The 21,022-nt window shown below is 36.6% G+C and overlaps 1 protein-coding gene across 1 annotated transcript; it reads left to right on the top strand.

Moving 5' to 3' along the window:
- The first annotated feature begins 1,838 nt into the window (after window positions 1-1,838).
- LOC121315370 lies at window positions 1,839-8,916 on the top strand. The gene is made up of 19 exons (XM_041249394.1): window positions 1,839-1,976; window positions 2,803-2,845; window positions 3,309-3,436; window positions 3,524-3,670; window positions 5,427-5,510; window positions 5,587-5,757; window positions 5,890-5,980; window positions 6,065-6,285; window positions 6,389-6,542; window positions 6,619-6,827; window positions 7,000-7,117; window positions 7,187-7,386; window positions 7,466-7,580; window positions 7,690-7,859; window positions 7,949-8,013; window positions 8,087-8,214; window positions 8,293-8,482; window positions 8,567-8,708; window positions 8,803-8,916. The coding sequence occupies exons 1-19, from the start codon at window positions 1,839-1,841 to the stop codon at window positions 8,914-8,916; spliced, it is 2,628 nt and encodes an 875-aa protein (XP_041105328.1).
- Window positions 8,917-21,022: the final 12,106 nt, after the last annotated feature.

Genomic DNA, 21,022 nt, shown 5'->3' with positions numbered 1-21,022 from the left:
AATTTACGTGCACACTATTTGGCTAATGTACATACCATAACATGCACACGACGTGTATTGTGAGTGATAAATCAAGAAATGGTAACATTAGAAAACAAAAAAAAAAAAAAAAAAAAAAAAAAAACATTTTTTAAACTTCATAAATACAATACTTATTGCTGTTTCCCACATCCAGATAAATAATAGATCGTTGTAATGTAAAGATTATTACTTAACCGTGGTAAAGCAATGTCTGAACTATAAATCGTGTGTTTCTGACATTAGGGAGTGTTTTTCTGAAAACGCTCTCTTAAATACTGTACTATATCAGAGGGTTTGACTGAAAACAAATCGAATATGGATGATGCAAACAGATTTGACAGTAACCGGGAACAAATAATTTCATTATTAACATTAAAACATGATTTTAGAATTGTAAAAAGGCTGAATTTGGTGCAGAAACACTACACTATAAGTGTACGTGTTTATTCAACTCTTACATTTTTTGACGGGTTTTCTTATAGACTACTTGTACTCTGAACATGCTAAAAGTAAAGTAAATGTATATTATTATATTGCTTTATAAACAACGCAAACAGAAAACGCATAACCTGTAATAATGTTTTGGGGCTAGTTGAATTTTATTTTAATTTTTGAATGTTTCATTTACTTTAAACAATTTTATAACTCCCTAAATGAGAGAGTAAAGAAACCATAATCTTTATTAAACGTTATATCGACTTTTAAATGTAGCCAGTACAATGTGTAAAGTATCGATGCAGCAAAAGTAACATCAGCAACAAAACAGTCTACGTAAAATAAGAATATACTTGCATCATTTTTTCTTGCTTCCAGAAACAATAAAAGGATGCCGACAACCCTTGCGAACTTCTCATATGACTTCGACTGCACTTGGTGCACCATCGTCGTTTTCTGTAACATCGATTCAGTACGTCTTTGATTTACAAGGTTCTGCTGCAGCAACAGCTGTACTGTACAGCGGCCGGTGCAGCTGCTTTGAGGCAGCATGCTAACACTTGGCTCCAGCACGTTGATAATTGGTTTAACTGCTTGCCCTCCTCTTTTTCTGGTTACTACGACTAGGCTTGCTGACCTCATTGGATAGAAACGTATTTACGTGATTAATTAAATGAATCAATACTTGTATTTCCATTATGTTAAATATACAGAATTTAATTAATTAGTTCAGATTTTAAAAAGAGGTTGTCTTGCATTCATGTACATTTAAAATAAGTTTAAATTAAAGAAAATACATTATATGTCTTCATATAATAATAATAATAAATAATAATAATAATAATAATAATAATAATAATAATAATAATAATAATAAATCATTTTCTGTAAGCTGGAAAGATGATGCGTTCTACTAAAGCTGACTGCCGTTCACATTTTCTGTGTAAAAAGACAGATAGACTTCGAAGCTAAAAAAAAAAAAAAAAATTGTTCAAACAAACCACGGGCACATACAACCATTAACTTGGAAAGAACAAAAAATCAATTTGATAAGCATTCTGAAGGATGTACCTGTCCATTACTGAGAAAGCACTATACCATATAGGTGTAGCTCCCTCTAGAGTATTTGAACTGTGAACAAGGGAACGAGCGATTTTAAGGCATTGCTGTCAGCTGTGATAAACCTACTGTACAGTACATTGTTCTCAGTAGTTATAATTGATAATGTGTGACCTAATAATAATAATAATAATAATAATAATAATAATAATAATAATAATCGTAGTAGTTTGTGTTTGTTCAAAGGTCAGGGAATCGTTCTTTTTCTTCGACCTCCAAATCCGTACAGTGAGACCCTGGCGTTTCAGAGCATCACCACATCCATGGCGGTGACAGGCTTTCTCTTGGCGTATTCAGGTGACTCCATCCCCGATCACGTTCCCCAGGAACACCGTCAACACCCTGCGAATCTCCTCCTAGATCAGGCCGGAGATTCGCTTTATTCCACGGCGGGCCAGGCGGCGAGTAGTAGTATTATTTATTATTATTTATTTCTTACCTGAACAAACAGTTATATAAAAAATCATGAATTACATTTAAGAGCAAGATACAAAACACAATGACTTAAAAAAAAAATAGTGGTCGTAGTAGTATTAACACGAGTGTTGTTGTTCTTATCTTAATTACTTAGAAATGTCAATAGCAAAATAAATATTAATTATATTTTGTATTTATTGTTTTTGTTTTACATGTTATCAGCCCACTATGACCATACGCTTTAGACTACATAGCCACCGGCGTATGTTAGCCTAAATGTTGTACTCTATGGTTTAAATGCTGTAAAAGAGACACTGGTTGAACTTAATATTAACAACATTTAAGTCAATAAATTCGATGTCGCTAACCTTTGATTTAACTAGTTTCCTCGTAAAAATGTAAATGGTATATCGCCTTTGTGGCGCGTTTTCTCAAACCAAGTGGATCTCCAATTGTATTTGAACTTGCACTGCAGCAGCTGTGTATTCGCCAATTATCACTGGCTACCGTGTCTCGCCTATCAGTGATTGACTTTATAAACCAAAAAAGGAAGAAAAAAAAAAGAAAAAAAAAAGACAGACTTCGATGAGGATAAACACCAAGCTCAGCTGCTGATCGTTTAGGTAGTTTTTCTTTGCGAGTTGCTGGCTTCGTTGGGACTGCTGCATCGATCTGGCTGCCTTTTCGATTAAACGTTGGATATGGCGCGTTGTTTAAGAGATGGGCAAGTCGTTTACTCTTTGTTTATAACTGGACTTTTATTTAGAGCTTTTATTTATATGAGGCTCACTTTTGTTTATTTGTCTGCAGGATAGCATTGCTGTTAGTATTGGCAACCAAAGTTTGGGCGCAGGTACCACCTAAAGGTAGGTCCGTGATTATACCAGGTAACTGTTTTTGGTTTGTAGCCAACTTGTTGTGGTGTGTGTGGTTTTTTTTTTTTTTTTTAATAAGAACATTGCTGTTTCTTGCAGGGTTCGTGACCACAGAATGTCAAGAGAGTGTTATGATGATACTGCTCGATAGATCGTTTCTTGTTGGAAAATATTTCCGGATTGACCCCATAAGTGAGTGTCTATAGGCTTCATTTAGAGTATGGGCGTTTATTTTGAGGAGGAAAACTGACGTTTTTTCCACAAGTTATAAGGTAGCATATGAAATCGCATGTGCCGAAAATCACCTTGAAAAATACACATTTGCCAATAGTGTAACGATGTACCATTTAAGTTACTCTTCCTGTTGGCCCGTACACAGCGTCTATTTTAAAAGCTAACTTAAGTAGACTTGAATGATTTGCACAATTTGTCTTTCTATAGACAAACGGGGACAGTCTGTTACCCTCTCTCCAAAACTGGCAGCACAGTGTGGATTTAGTTTAACCGTGGATTTCTGGGGAAATGCTAAATTCCTTGCTTCTGTCCTAAGCTGCTATGCTCAAAACACGGTATGTATTACTTCTAACGTTTAGAATTCTACTACTGTATACATATGCTGGCACATAACTAAACTAGCCCTTTTTCTTGTTTTAAAGAATGATGAAACGTATACACTTACGGTAAGAATTGGCGTGTCTCCAAATAGCGATATGTCTTCAGCTTCATCATACGTGCAGACAATGACGTGCCCTTATTTCCCATGGGCAACGAGGGAAATTCTATGTGAACGAAACTACATGGAGGTAAGAACCCAAGATCCTAACAACTTTTACATGGCCAACTACAAAATCTTGTTGATGCAGTGATGCTTTGCCAATATGAAGTGAGAGTCTTAATTTGACTATAAAACTGCTTGGAACAGGTAACTGATTTATCAGTGCTGTTTAGATGACTCTTGAAATTGGAACAAAAAGGTTTTGATTCTCAGAATTCTTCTTGCCATGTTTCTCTGTTGCATGATTATAAAATGTATCTTTGCAAATGTCTAATGCAAGTTGTTCATTATTGGAATACCCAGTTTTATATTGGTTGAATACAATGCTGAATCGTGTGTTCATTGTTTTTAAAATGGCTGATGCTGCTCATACAGTTTCAGCTGAAACTTTAAACTGAATGAAAGGGTGTCTTGCAATAATTCACTTTCTTATCCCAATAGCAAGTTTTTTGAACACCCAAGAGCAAATGCGTGTTTGCCTGTAGTGTAGAGGCGAGGTAGTAATGAAGTCCATCCAGGTCAAAACATATAGTACACGTTACCATTTGACTTTTAGTACATGTTGTAATCGCTACATTGGCGAATTGGATTGTAGAAATGAGAACCACCAAATTAAAGAAATTAAGTGTAAGGTGACTTAATTGGATAATATACATATGCCATTCCCCTCCAATTCATGGAGTATGGGGGTGGGGGGCAAAAGAAGTGTAGTGTAAGATGGAGAGACCCTGAGCCTCAGACGAGCATCATTCAGCGGTTTTAGAGATCGCTTTTAATGCAGTGGTAAGCCCACTAGTGTAACTTCAAATACATTTATACCAGTATAATTATACCAAAAGGCTTTTTGTGTACATGCAGGGAAAGCATAGTGCATGTTTTCACCATAAGCATCTGGGTGATGCCTCGTTGTAAATAAACGTGGATTGGTGTTTAATTAAAAGGCTATTAACAAATTAATCCATGGCTGTAAGTCTATTCTGTAAATATTTCGTGATAGTTGAAGTACAGTGTTTATGGGGCTGTCTTGCTTTCAGAGAGGTCTGCATGGACTTTGTATACAAACAAATGGAATACATTTTTCTCTTGCATTTTCCTTTTTTGTAAGGAATAATTTGTCAGCATGGTTAACATGAAGTTTCTCTTTACTATTGAACTGTGAAGCTTTCCTTGTTTAGCATTCAATGTGGAGTGCAAAATGTTCAGTTTTGCTTGGATATTTAGTCTTTTTCACTCGAGTAGCCACTTTCTTGATCATTTGTGCATCTTGTCTTTAATTGATAAATACTTTGCATTTTGTCTGCATCCTTCCATCCAACAGCTTGTTGACATCTATTTCGTCTTCCTTGCACCAAACCACGTGTTTACGGTTTTACTGTCTTTCAGCCTCACCCAGTCCAGATTTCCCCCTAGCCCTGGTCATGTTGAGTATTCCTGCCAGGAACCAAGGGCCCTTAAGACACAAGTTTGCTGTTTTTCCTAAGACAAGCGGTTTCATTAATGTCCATTTATATCCATACACGTTCAGGTATTGTCATTCAGGGAATATGCCCCACAACATTCAAACACCAGAATTGCGTTGAAATTGCTGGAAGGGACGAACAATCGGGCAGTGTGTGATGCACATACATGTAAAAATAATATATTGTGACGCAATCTCCATTTAAGCCCTGGACACGCTGCCCGATATAATCGGTAGTGGTAATGTGTTATGCTTCCAAGTATTAATAGATTTGAAAGTCGCAGCACTACAAATGTTGTGACTCAAATATACTTTGTCTTTTTAGGTATCTGTTAGGAGAGGAGTGCCACTAATTGAATCTAGCTTTGCTCAAGATCAACCTGAGGATTGGTCCAACATACAAATTGAGGTAAAACAAATCGAACCATGATTTTAAAAATTGTTAATTGTTAGTTGCGGACAAATAACTATTTCACCCCCTCCAGGCAGCTGCTGCTGAGAACTCAGTCTGGCAGGTAGTGTTCCATCGCTCAGAAAAGAAATCTATGACTGTTGCTCAGGCCATATCAAATGGCTATGGAATAAGCACTACACCTACCCGAATATTGCTTAGAGCTGCATACAATGCAACTGAAATGCAACTTCAGGAGGTGAGTGTAATCATAAGTGGCTGTTTATCCATGCATTATAGGTTTGGCCAAACTATTACAAGTTTGGTCACATGCCTGCTTTAACAGAATGGGATGTAAATTCCCCCCCCCCAACCCCCTACTCTCCAACAGATCCAGTCTGTGCCAGTAGCGGTCATAAGGTCAACTACCTTCTATAAGAAGAGATGGATGCTCATGATGGTGGATACTGCAATTGCATGCCCTATTCGTGAGTAAAAGTGTATTCATTATTTGCATAAATCCTGCTACAGCTATTAAATACATACCTGTAAATGGTATTTGCATCCTCCAGATGATACCTCGTTCACGGAAGATATGATTACGTGGAAAGTTCCACGAGTCCTTACACCGCTTGTTTCTGCAACACCCATTAAGGACCTGAATGTTCAAATGGGAATTGATGGTCAAAAGCTTAACCCTGAAACAGTTGAGGAAAGAGAATATAAACTGGATGTTGGTCCCAATCTCATCACAGTTCAAATTCCTGTGGGAGCAGATGGTGGTTATTACAAGGTTTGTTTTATTTTTATTAAAATAAATCTCCTCCCCCATCCAATTTTAAATTTGAATAACTAACTTTTTTTTTTTTTTTTTTTTTTTTTTTTTTTTTTAAAAGAGCCATGTGTTGAACAAAACATATGGAATTACATTTTGTATTGAACCAATGCTTGAGCATATCTGGCAAGATGAGGTGTATGATGAAACTAAGTACACAATACTTCACCCAGTAACAACTCCTTTCATGCCTCGGCCACCTCGTGTCACAAACAGTAAGTATTTAAACTGTGCAGGTGCAGAACCTGTGTTCCAGGTTAGCTTCACGCAAAATGTGATCATTTTCCCCAGACACTGTTCCAAAGGACCACCTTTTCAATGTGACCCTGGGGACATTCCTGCCCGATGTGGAGCTTGTACAAATTATAGTTGGACAAGAGACTCTAACTCTGCCAGACGCAAACCTGAAAGGGTATAATGTCCAGGAACACGACTTTCCCAATGGATCAAAGACCTACAGTCTCCAGGTGCCATTTGAGGACCCCAATGTACATCCAGAGGTGAATTTATGATCTTCTGTAAGCTGGAATTGTCTGCTTAATTGGACTTGCTTCTAGATAGAACTAGTCTAACAGTTGCATATAGAATGTTTTTAGTGACTTTGGCTGTATCCATGTTCTCCTTGCCTTTTTATTACTTTAGTACAAACTTATTCCTTTCTGTATGTTGCAGCCAACCTCTCCAGACACCAGAGTATTCACTCTATCCATCACCTATGTGCTGAATGTTGTGCCAGAGGATATCCACTTTACCCATCCAGCAGAAGTTGTTGCCACAGTTAAAAATATTAGTAAGTGACATTTAAGCACACATCTCTATCAAATCAACTTCTCTTTATTGACTTTCTCTTCTGTTGCAGTTCCACCTACAGTAACTGGCTATTGTGACATTGCCCAGTTCTATATCCAGGTAACATATGGCAACCTGGGTCGCAACTGGATTCCTTTTGTGGGGTCAATGGAACTTTCTGGTGATCTGCTTGCCCAGTACAACTATAGTGACAACGCTACTAACTTCTGGATTACTGTGCCATACAATTCGCTTGATGTAACATATGAAGTAAGAAATGCATTTTTTTTTTTTAAATGTGACTACTTCAGGTCCAGCACCATACTTACAGGATGCGTTGTACCTACAGGTAATCCATTCTTCAGATATCAGAAGCAGGCTTGACTTGACTTTGAAGGATATTGAGACCATGGTTGTGGTGACTACCTTCTCTCTGTCCTGCAGCTTCCCTATAAAGATGATTGGTAATTATTTTGAATGTGTAAGATAGGACTCCTCCATGGTTGTCTGAAACGATGCCAGTGCTATTAACTGTGTGCATAGTTGTCCTGAATTCAGTTATTTATTTTTCAGAATGCTTCTCCAATGGAACTATGGCAGCACTTGCTGTGAAAGTGGAATCTGTCCCTAGCTTGCTTCCAAATCTACTAACTCTAAGGGATCCAAGATGCAGACCTCTTTATTCTGATGCTTTCAATGCAGTCTTCTACTTCAATGTCAACTCTTGTGGAACAACTAGACGGGTAGGGGTGGGGGGGTGTATTTAAACCTTTGTACAATTCCTGTAACTTTCAATCCTGACTTTTTTTTTTTTTTTTTCCCCTTCCCCCAGTTTGATAACAATTTCATGATTTATGAAAATGAAGTGCTGTTCTCTATTCCTGGTAATAGTTACCAGTAAGTATTAATTCAGATGTGTTAATTTAAATAAAATTGATTCAACTTTTAAACGCCCTCTCCTCCATTCCAGGCTTGCAATTGCGTGTCACTTTCAGATAAATGACACCCAAGTCATTCAATTCATGGACCAGGATAATATTCAGCATGACATCCAGCCTGGCTTTGGCAACCTTGAGGTCATAATGCGTCTTGCCTTGGGTATGACTTGGACTTTTGTTTGTTTTAAAGGTGCACGCTCTAGTTTTCTCCATGTATTGATTCTGCCATCTCTTCCAGATTCATCCTACAGTGTCTTCTATGAGTCTCAAGATTATCCTCTAGTGAAGTACTTGAGAACACCCTTGTATTTTGAGGTAGAACTCCTGTACAGCCAAGATCCACAAGTTGACTTGGTTCTTGAAAACTGTTGGGCAACCTATTCAGCTGACCGAGACAGCCTCCCACAGTGGGATGTTGTTGTAGAGAGGTAGGATCTCAAGTGGGATTGCAGTATCCTATTCTATTTAATTTGTGTCCATTGTTTCTGCCTTAACACTGACTTCTCTTCCAGTTGTGAGTACACTGCTGACACTTACAAGACTGTCTTTCATCCAGTCTCTTCCAATGGGAGAGTAAAGTTTCCTTCTCATTTCAAAAGATTTGAAGTGAAGATGTTTTCCTTCGCGGAAGACCAGGAAGCCCTAAAAGGGGAGGTAAGGGCATAAAAAGCTTCAGTAAGAAATGCTCAAATGCCTGCTCGATTCTTTTGTACTTGTACCAGTGCATTAATGTCTTATTTTTAAACAGATTTACTTCCACTGTGGTGTTGTGATGTGTGATGCAAACCAGATATCGGACAGCCTCTGCAATAAAGAATGTGTTTCTACCAAACGAAGGATTGGTAAGGCAGCTTTTAACTAATCAAAGTCCTTGTAATTTGCAATTTAGACTTTTTCTTCCTGGAAGTTAAACCCAGATGGATACACCTTTAGAGTCAGTTGCAGCGTACCAGTGGCTTGTCTATTTGAAGCAGACTCGGTGGGATAAGAGAATCCCAATGAAATTTAACTTCCCAATTACAGGGTACTGATTAATCAATCCTATTGATTTAGTTTAGCTGATCAAGTGGACCAAGTTAGACTGATCATGGGAACCATTGCGTGTGTGTAATCTCTATCATTTTCTGTGTAGTGTAAATATAATTGAACCTCACTTTTTTTTTTTATTTTTTAAAGTTTAAATAAGAGTTCCACAGTAATGCTGTTAACATCAGTAGGACCAAGATGTCATAAGTGGAATCCCCCTGATCTACACGGTGCATATGGTGTATGTTTACTGGACAATCTACACACTAATTCTGCTTGTGTACATTAATTTTCTAGCCTGCTTCAAACGCTGCAAAGGTATCATGGTTACTTGTGTTGTATCCTTGAGTTTCTCTTACAGAAGTTCAGGTTTAAACTGAATGAATAAAATTATCATACAACTTAATTTAGTAAATTGGAGCAATACAAAAATGTACTGCATTGCGAAAAGCACAGGTGAAATTACCATGGTCAATTTTTAGAAGGGCTGAAAGACTCAAGGTGTGTGTATAAATATATATTATATATATATTATTATATATATATATATCTATATCATTATATATATATATATATAATATATATATATATAATAAATACAACTTTTGGTCTGATAGTGGGTATTTAAAGTCGGGTATTTAAATGGATCAAATTGCAAAATGAACAAATAGATTAAAATCAGTCTTCAGTATGAAATGACTGTCAATGAAAGCCATTAAAGTATTGGGCACGACCTCCCTGAGAATTAACCTTTTATTGCACATTGTAACTTGCAGGTAATAAATCTGTCTTGCTTAGTACACATACAAATGTTTGTTTTGTAGTTGCATGCTCTAACAATCTAAATCTACTAATGGTAGAGTCCCACTTAGTCACAGGACTACTTGTTAATTCTACTGCCACAATGTGAGTGAGCTTGCATGTATGAAGGCCCTATTTGAATGGAGTATTTGATACTGCTTTATTAAATCCCAAATTTATATGTAAATGTTCAGAACTGAAACTTGGTATTCCATGAATTTTTTTACTAATATAAAATTAACTAATTGGTATATTCAGAATGTAGCATTGTACATGGAGATATTGGATTTACTATTGGAATATAGCAATATTTTAGGGGGTTGATACTCCTAAACCAATACTTTTTATATGTATTGCATCATTTAGCAGATGATTTTATGCAAAGTGTGGTTTACAACTTTGAGATTTACAGTGGTCCAATGCTACCAGTTGGAAACAGTCCTCAAACTTGTCAATTGTACCACAGAACCTTTCCCACAACATACTATGACCACTAGTTTTGTAGTGTAGATTTGCAAGTGTCACTTTGAGAACAGTGCAGTATGGGGACTGTTCAGTCCATCGCTTATGTGAATGCCCATTTGTGTCGGACAGCGAGATGAAGGGAGGGGAACGTTTCAAGAGAAAGAAGCAACTGGCCATTGCAGTAAAATGGTATGACAATCATGCGGTCACTCTTCTCTCTTTGCTGCTGCCAAACCAATTTTTACTGTTGATAGATGGGATAGGAAGAAAGTGTTCAGGTGACATGGCCTAATCTTATCCTGGTTTATAACAAATAATGGGTGTGGTAGACCTCCTTGATTCACCTATGCCTTTGTACAGGATGAAAATCAGATCCAGGAAATGGTATCTTTAGCTAATCTTTCACATGCTGGACCGGACTGTAGTAGAGGCATTGCTTCTCTACCACAGGGAGAAATGCAGAATCCCCAAGAAGGAACAGCTGTCTCCTGCAGTTAGTGTGAGGTAGCAGTCTGTCTGGGCTGAAAAGAGCAGCATGCAGAAGTGTAGAGGACACTAATGCCAAAAAGTAAGGAGGCCCCGCAGAACAGTTACCCTGTACATCAATTTGTCAGGACTGCACCAGAGACTGGTCTGTTTGTTTTGGAGCTAGAGGAAGATGCAAAAATCCAGGCTGCAAAGGACTTCAAGAGACAATGAAAGCTGAGCCAAAGTGTACGTCTGTCGCTTGCAGAACTGTTTTATAGACTTTCACATGCAGTAGCCTATTGCAAAAGTGTACAGAATACTGTTGGTGTGTCGTAGATATTATATAAAATCAATACATTTATTTGGTTCCTCAAAACAATGTGACATCCAGGTAATGTACCCACTTATAACTTCCCAAAATATTTCAGTTTCTGTTGTGTGTAATTCTAAGAACTATTACCATTATTTTCATAATGCATGCAACTGAGGGTTACCACAATCCTGGCAGTGATGCATAGACCTGATCAGCCTTTGGATAGACTGCTGTGGTGTATGTCAACTCTTCCTGTGCAGCTGCAGCCAGCTGGCGAAGGTTGGCTGGTCACAGCTGTCCTCTGTGGATGACACGGATTGGTTCCACCAATGTTTTATTGGACTGTGGTCAGGAGAATAAGCTAGTCACGGTAAGACCTTCACATTTTGTTTTGAAGTCCTTTCATTTCCTGTAATGACCTGGCACAGTAAAGTCTTGTTTGGTGCGTGGACCATTATTTGTCTGCACTGCAATTAATTTAAAACCTATTAACAAAATTGGTCCTCTGCATGATGATTTTTAAATCTCTACTTTAAAACAATCTATGTAAACCAATTATACAATTTATAATTGGAACAATCTGACATTATGTATTGTCAAGGTAAACCTTTTCCCCCTTGACAATACATGTTTTTAATTTCAAAAACAGTCGATCTCAGCATTGAGACCTAAAGGAGATGGTGTCCAGCCGATCTATCCAAAACATAGACCCCTCGGCAATGGTTTATCCAGCTGGGTGTGTTTTGAAATGTCCTGACACGCAAGATGTTTTGTCCTTGCCTCTAATTGCACTTGTCCTACTTAATGCTATTTTAGTTGTCTGCTTGTTGATGTACAAGTAATCCTACACTTTAGCAAATGTATTGCCCATTCTAGGGTGCAACATTATTAGCCTATCATATTACTGCACATCTATAACATCCTGGTTTTGGGGGGGTGGTTTAGGGGAAATACTAATCTGACTTTTTTTTTTTTTTTTTTAAATTTTGGCACAGTGTGGATGTCTCATTGGACACAATCTGACAGCAAAATATTCCTATGTTTAATTGTTTTAATATTTTCACTATGCACTGTAAAAGTGGAAATAGTCTTAGATTGTGTCATCTTTTATTGTCATGCTAGGGAAATCGATTCTTTCAGATTGGCTTGCAGGAATGGAAAAGCTGTTGCCCCAAGGAATTTGTCAATGTCATACTGAGCAGTATGAGTGCCCTCAGTCCACACCAAAGGCGTTGTGGAGAAATCTCCTTTTAAAAACACATCGCACTTCTACCAGTTGGCGTGAACAACGCAACAGCTGGCATCACACTCACCATGACTTCTCCAAGCATGGTTGTTTAGTCAATGGCAAAACGACATTCATCTGTTAACTCTGCCACCACCTTTTTGGGTGTTTTCTGGCCCACAGATGGTGATTTTTGTCTCTCTGCTTTCAACGTTACCCCTGAATGGCCCCTGAGCATGCGAATAGTTTTTGCAGACGGCGAGCTGTGCTCTGTGCCGATACATGGATGATTATGCATGGGTGTGATGGTCCTGGACTGGTGTAGTGACCCTCGGACTTCCAGGATGTGGCCTGTCCCTCAAAGAGCTGGCTTCTCTGGATTTCGTCTGTGGATTTATTTTTTTATTTAAGCAGAACATTTCATTCTCCAAGGAACTTCTAACAGGCTGCATTCTATCATGCTGATAGCAACCAGGTTTTTTTTTTCTTCCCCATTACTAAAAGTGGGGAATAACTGCTTTTTTTGCGTTCATTTGAAGCAAATGCTGAGCTCAGTATTATCCCAAGGAACAACACTACTCAATCAACAAACCTATTTGCTCACCATTTGTTATTTACATTGATCCCAGTGAGCTATTGATGTGAAACTTAGACTTTTTTTGTTTTTGTGTGTAATGCATTAGTTTATAGCCCGGTTAGTGGTAGGTACACTAAACACTTGTTGCTCATTTCAAAACCATATTTCCAAGAAAGGCCTGCCTTATTCCACTTCCTTGTACCACTTTTGGTACACTGCTTTCCATTTTACAATGTGGGTCTTGGCATTTGGTATCAAAGGGTACTGTTAGACCCACTTGCATGAATTGCGTTAATTACCCCTATTTGGTGTGTAATGGTAGTCTGGGGCAATTTGATCCTGACTGGAACCCTAAATTGCTGTTCTAGGTCGCAGTACCGAGAGGCAAGTTGCAGAGAAAGCAAAGACATTTGTTTCATCTGGACCAGTTCTGTTGCGAGGTGTTAATGCCCGTTGCGTCAGGCAAAGAAATCGTAAGTAATGCTAGTATTAGTGGATCCTGACCTTTGCTCAAGATTATTTCCTATGGACTTTACTGTTTTGGTTATATTGTATCAATATTTAAACAAATCAAAGTACATATTAACTGCTGATTTTTTTTTTTTTTTTTTTTTTTTTTTTTTTTTTTTTTTTTTCCCCTATTCTGCAGGATATTGGTCTTTGGTTGCAGTTGGTGGCGTGTTGTCAGTGATTCTGTTTGTCTCTGGAATTGTAGCTTTTAAGAAAATGCAGAAAGATTTATGTTCAAAATAAACCTGTACTGAACTTGGTTTTTGTCCATATTTTCTTAAGGATATCTGGATGTCTGAAATGTATAATCCTAATGCTTCTATAGAGAGCCCATGGACCATTTAATATCTGAAGCCTGGTGATTTGTATCTCCTGAACAATATTTTGTAGTAGCCAGATGTGTTTAACAATGGTCTTGCATTTGAAGCATTTAATCTGGTCTTTGTCTGACGCACACACCTTGCTTGTGCCATTGCTCTTATTATGGCATACAGTAGCTATTCAGATCTCATGTGTGCTGGTATGCTTCACTTCAAGGGTGTGTTGTATATTCCCAGCAAGTCATGCATCTGGGTTCTGGACTAACAGCAATTTGGAGAATTTAGGAGAATGCCAAGTTAACTTTGTTCATTGGGCATATTAAAGTGTTAATTCTCCTGACATTAAATGGAGAAATACAGAACTTTTGTCTTCATTTTATTTTACACATTACAGGCTGTAACAATGAATTAGTGATGTCCTCTAGAAAATATATTGGCAGTCTTATTGACAGAAGCAACTCTAATCTCATGCCCATATGTTTCAAGCATGGCAAACATTTCATCAATTCTTGACAATGTTCTCAAATCAACTAAATTTACATTGTGGTTTTGCAAAAGTTAGATTTAAGCCCAGCCACAACCAATATTTTGGCTAGAATGTCTATCACTGATCAAGACAATGGTGCAATTTTTTAGTAATTTGAGGGGTTTAAACTGTTAAATGCTCAACACTGTCAGTCTGTAAATCTGCATGTGATTGGTTTTTGAAGTCTGGCGCTTGGTAACCACTTGCTCTGCATATCAGTATATTGCTGTCAAACAGAATGCTTTTATGTAAATACCATGTAAAAAGTGTACTTAAATTGGTGACATGGAATGCAAAAAAAACCTACTTTTGGATGAATTTCATTTTCTACTGTCTGCTTTCAATAAAGTGTTAAATCTCAAACTGCCACTTTGGTTAAGGGCTATCATTAAACAGTATATAGATCTTTGGCTCATCAAGCGTGAAACCCTCAGTGTGTTTCCCTGATGTTAAAGCGTCATGTGCATAAAATGATCTTTGCGTCAAACTTTCAGTACCTTTTTCAGACACTTGTCAGAAGGACCAGGTATTCAATGAGACTGGGGGTATTAATGCCTGATCCCGACCAGAGAATTTTGCTGTTCCAGAAGCAAACCTAAAATGGTATAATGTACAGGAGCAATTTTTTCCAAGACCTGCACTCTCTAGGTGTGACTTGAGGATGCTAATTTCATGTGCAGTATACCAGAACATTCCTTTATTTTGGATTATAAAAATAACATTGGTACACCAGTAGGTGGCAGCAATGAACAAAGACTAGCTGAAGCATCAATTTATGGCTACTTTTAATTCATTGTTTACAATTCTGGTTATGTGACGGAAGTTGAGAACATAAGTAGATACCTTGCCCTATTCATACATCCTGAAATGTATTCCATATAACATGGGTATTGTGGTGGGTATTAATTGTTGCAGGTTAAGTTAAATACTGCATTTTGCTAAAAACTGGGCAGACAATATAATCTGCTGTGATTTGTTGAATTAGCTGATCAAAGATAAAGGTGTTAATTGTATTAAAACAAAGGTATTTAAATATAATTGCAGTGTTAATTAATTCAGGCAAAATCACATATTGCAGGTTGCAAGCTAAGCGGTTCTATAATAGTGCGACAGACATGCTCTAACAGGCAACCTTCTTATACACCCAGGTTATGCTGCACTCCATAACTTCATTTAGGAGTCTGGAATAGAAATGTACATGCATTAGCTATACTGGGCAACTAGTAGTTATAATGAAACCCCAGGCAAGGGATTTTTATTTTATTATTTTTTTTTAATAACGTTTTTGCTCAAAAAAAACAATTTACTAAAGTTTGTGTCTACATCGTCAGAATGTGGTACACCTACCAAAACTTGACCCATGTAGTGTCAGAAAGTGATGCTGTTGTCACATTGAAAGTGGTGTGCTGTCAGATTTTAGTACATGTGCAAAAATGTTTTTTTTTTTTGTTTTTTTTTTTGCAAACTTAAACTGGAAACACCATCAATTGCTCTAAAAAAAAAAAAAAAAAAAAAAAAAATTCAACAAGACAAAATGAAGTCCACAGCAAAGTTGCAGAACTAAAACAAATGTACAAGACCCAATGTAATACATATATGATAAATATTTGAATACTATTTTCTTAATGGTGGAAAAGATATAATAAATTACATTATAAATGATGTAAAAAACTGGAAAATATGATAAATTCAATTAAAGATGTAAAACATAGAATTCAATGGACACTTCCTTGCTTTCTTAGCTTGTTTAGGCAAGTGCAGTGAACTGAGTACCACTTTTTTTTTTTTTTTTTTACTGCACATCTGCAAATAACACTACACAGATTTTATTAAAATACTATGCTTTTGTAGTCTACAGAAGCAAGCATGTTTGTGATTTACGTAAGTTGGTGTTAAACAGTTGTCTATTTCTGTACATATCAAGGGTACCCATGTTTCTCTCTGTAAGAATAGAAACACAATGTTTGTTTTTATTGCTTATTTATCAGGGATACATACAATTTTAACATAATTGTCACTTACATGACAAAAGATGCATGGCATTTTCAATTTAGCCAGTGGACTAATTTCCGTTGACAGTCCCTGGGCAGACATTGATGACAACTGTAATAAATACACCATATTTATTCTACAGCAGTTATATTCTGTGTGTGATTTCATCCTGTAGTTGACGCGAACTCCGTTAATGGGTGCTGCTGGGTACCAAAATAAATGAACACAAATGACCATGTCTATTTTTGATTGGGTAGGAGGGATGATTGTATATAAATTTATGTAATCCTGGAGGGACTGGTGATTAAACTTGTTAGTTTGTGATTAAAAAGAGTAGTATTGGAACTAAAGATGCATGCAAAATGCAGTTCAAGTAGGTGAGTAGAAAAGAGTATTACATATAGTCGTATACCGTTTCATACATGCTAACATTCTGAGAATTAAATATTGAACACATGACTTATGATGTTTTATGTTTATGAAAGTGTTACATAAAGGTCGGGGCCCATCTTTCTCTTCCTCCGCCACTGCCTTAAATTCAATACACTCCTGACACTGGACTAATTGCATTACCTCCTGTCTTCCCTCCCTCCCAGGTAGCTGCTGCTGACAGTGCAATCTGGCAAATAGTGCTTCATGCACAAAATAAAAAAGAGATGACTGTTGACAAATTGGATCAAATTGTTGTGAAATGTATTGTTTTTTGGGGGTTTTTTGTTTTGTTTTTTTTTTGCATTTTTTTTTCTGTGACTTCAGTTAAGTTTAAGACCACTGTTCAGTAACAAGCCTTTTCCTGGCCAGATCATGAATGGATCCCTTCAATCAGGATCCATTACTGGTGTTCAGTAAACATTTTCACTGCCAGATTGTTCAGTACATGTCAATGGTGCTGTCTCTAATCCATCCCTTGACTGATGTTCTTCTGCTTACAGTTCTACCTACAGTTGCTGGCTATTGTGATGGTTCTGGATTCTATATCCTGGTAAAATATGGAAACACGGTTTGCAACTGGATTCCTTATTTGGACTCAAGAGAACTTAGTGGAAGTTTGCTTGCCCTGTACAAGTATCATGCTAACTCAACCAATTTCTGGATGACTGCCATACAATGCAATTGATGCCACATATGAAGTGATGTAACTTAATGTGTCATTTAGCTGTTTATGTTAAACACCATACTGACTTGATGTATTGTTTCTGCAGGTGATCAAATCTTCAGAAGCAGGCTTGGCTTTGAAGGATATTGAAACCTTTTCTCCATGAACTTGTGTATATATTAATCGTCCAAGTGTTGGAGAATTACTTTATTATACCCAAGAACTTGCCCTAAAGAATTGGAATCTCTACCATGTATACAGGTATGTACTGTAGTTCAGATTGGTTAGGCTGTTTTGCCTGAAAATTTGAACATTTGTTTACTATAAAGATGCTTAACTGGTTGTTCTGTTTGGGCATCTTCAGGTGCTGTGACAATTTAACAGAATATGCTGCGGATATATATTTCAGTTGTTTTGACCTTTTCTCCTACAGTTTCACAACAATCTCCTGATTTATGAGAAGGAATGCTCTCTACAACATTTGGTCCATGTTACTGGTAAGTATTATATCGGAAGTTGACTATGATTGAAAATTAAATTAACACAATTGTCTCTAAGTTAAGTATTACCTGTCACTATGTGGTCAGTGACACCAAGGTAGCACAGTTCTTCTACCAGAATAATTCTGCACGTGGGAATGATTCTTATTACTTTGAAGTGATACGTGTGTTAGTTGTGTGCGTCCGCTAATAAGCTTCCCTTCTCTCTGCAAATTTGTCTTACAATGACTTCTATGGAACTCAGGTTTACCCTGTTATGAAGTACTTAAGAACACCCTTGCATTCTGCAGGGATCCACAGGCTAAATTGTTCATGGAGAACTGCTTAGCAATCTATTCTGCTGACTGGGATAGTCTTTCAAAGTGGGATGTTGTTGTAGACAATAACTAGTTTGAAATGTTATTCATTTAAAAATGCATATTGTGCACATATAAATGTAAAATACTTAATCTTTTAGTTGTGAGAACTCTACTGATACAAGACAGTCTTTCACCCGAGTTGTTTTTTTTTTCTTCTCCCAATTCAGAGTATTACTATGATTGACTTAACTTTGCAACTAATTGCCATTTCTTTCTCTTTCAGCCCAAGCTGTTCTGTGGTCTCCTCTGGTAGCTACCCTTAGGTGTTCAGTGGTCCTATTTGTTTCTGGAATTGTAGCTTTTATCAAAATGCAAAAGATTCTGAAAATAAAAATGATTAACTTGCAATTCCTTTTGATTTGTATGTATCACTCTCAGATTACACAGGATGTAGAATAATCTCATTTTGTTATCTATATCCTGATCAATGTGTGGCTCATGTTTCATGTTAAGTATTTGTTTTTAAAGAAGGTTGTTTACTGAAAGCCTGTATTGAAAAAAATGTAGTTTAAGTATACCAAAAACACCTGATTTCTGTTTTGCACACTGAGCGATACCAGAGCTTGCAGTTGTCTAACTTCTAAATCAAATGTTGTCACTTCTTTTTCTTTGGAGGAATACTTTAAAAGTTAATGTGTGACTTAACACTATCTTACAGTATTGTTTTCAAAAATAAACATGCCATATATATCACAACATTAGGCATGCTCTACAGTATAGGCCACACATTAGGGAATATTTTAATACATTAGTCTCGGTATGTTGAAACGTAATGTTCACAAAGACCTTATGGTGATGCAAATAAACAAATGGACATGTTTGTGAACTTGTTGTATAAATGTATTGGACATGAGGAGTTCCTATAAATTTTATTTTTAGCTGGTAGATATATTTTGCTACTCTTCTCAAAAGATTATTTCAGTTGATCAATACTTAAACTGTTTACTCTTCAGGAACATATTCAACTCAATCCAGCAATGTAGTTTGGTTATTGATGGAAAGTCAGTGCTATGGACCAGGAACTTTCACCCGAGTGTGAAAGCATTATATTAAAATAAACATTGATATAATGCTTTTCAAAGGAATCATACTGAAATGAATATATAGTAGAATGTCAATTCTAATGGACACTACTGTATTGAATCTTTAAGGTATACTTTTTTTTCTCTTTTTAAAGAACTGGTCTAAGGTTATTTTATTTTAATTGTTTTAACTTGACAAGGGTATATGCAGATGAAGTGTGATAAGAGAATGCTACTGACCAGTAAAAGTAACAGACCACTTCAATATAGCCTGTATTTTATTACACAAAGAATATTATAAATGAAACAGTACTACAAATCATAAATATTACATATGAACAAATAAAACATGTTCTTAGTATAATTGAGTCTACTAATACAAATGTATTAATTTAATGAGCACAGAATATCTGACATGTGCTTCACATACTGCAGCGTGCAAGTGCCTCCTACGACTAATGACCCTTTGACAGAAACCTTGACTCCTCTTGTAAGGTGCTGCCAGTTGTGTTCTGTTTTGAGATTGCTTCATGTGACATTGAAGTCTTCTGTACTCAAAGGGGGTTTAAGCCATTGCATTAACATTTCTCTGCTGTAAGAAATCTTGCATTTCATTAGCAGCATGTGCTTGGTCATTATCCTGTTGCAATGTGATGTTAAGAATAGCACATTTGTGAGTAAATTGTTATTTTATATAAATTCTCCCCTTGCATTTATGGATCCATAAACAACCTGCTTTGCTGTGGTGGTAAATGATTATGTAGACACTCTTATCCAGGACTACTTACAGTTATTCAAGTATAACATTACAAAATATCACAACACAAAATATCACATAGATAAGAGCAGTTATAAAATCAATACTAAATAAGAGCAAATTCAAATGAGCGAAAAAAACAAAACACACAGTAAGTAATTACATTTGAGAGTGATTTCGACTTAGAGCAGTTACGCTTAAAAATATTGGTTATAACAGTAAATTCCATTAAGAGCAAGTTGTAAGTACAAATAACAAATAACAGTAACTATTAAAAAAAAAAAAAAAAAAAAAAAAAAAAAAAAAACATGAGTACGGTTACCTTAAGAGTAAAATCAAGTACAAGATACAGAAAATAATATAATCATGATTGAGAGCAGTAGTAGAATACAGCAAAGTGTGGAGCAGTTAAATGCAAGTACAAAATGATGCAAGTACTGATTCAATTGATGCCATATAGTCCAGTATAGTTGAGTGTTGTGAGGTTTACAGGCAAAAACTGTCAAATGATCCTGGGCACCGACTCCTGTTGTTTGTGCCTTACAAATGCAGAACTGTATAAAACTAATCAAACATTTAATTAGACTGGTTTCACATACCTCAATAAGCTCCAACTTTGGGTAACTTTGTTGGAGATGCAGTGTGAACAGAGCTGCCAACCTTGCAAAATTTACTAATTTGTCAATTCATTAATACGAAAGGCTGTACAGACTTTAGTGTGATGCATTTGCTCTGCGCTTGACCTGCAAACTTCCAGTCAACCAGAAGAAACTTCCCAATAGACAAACAATCAAATGTCAATCTCGCATTGTGCCAAAAACATTACAACCTTTCTAGCCAATGGGAGCGCACACTTATATTTTAACCAATGATAATTCAGCCTCACTCAAAACCTCTTCAGCCAATAATATTGCAGTTTATTAGAAATGACTTTTCAAAAGATATTATTTAACAAGATACTCGACTCTAGACACATATAGCACTAGAACAGCCAACAGCTGACTGAGTAAG

Source organism: Polyodon spathula, chromosome 5 (genome assembly GCF_017654505.1).
Source record: "Polyodon spathula isolate WHYD16114869_AA chromosome 5, ASM1765450v1, whole genome shotgun sequence".
NCBI lineage: Eukaryota > Metazoa > Chordata > Actinopteri > Acipenseriformes > Polyodontidae > Polyodon > Polyodon spathula.
The sequence above is the reverse complement of the archived record's forward strand: the minus strand, read 5'-3'. Positions and strand labels throughout refer to the sequence as shown.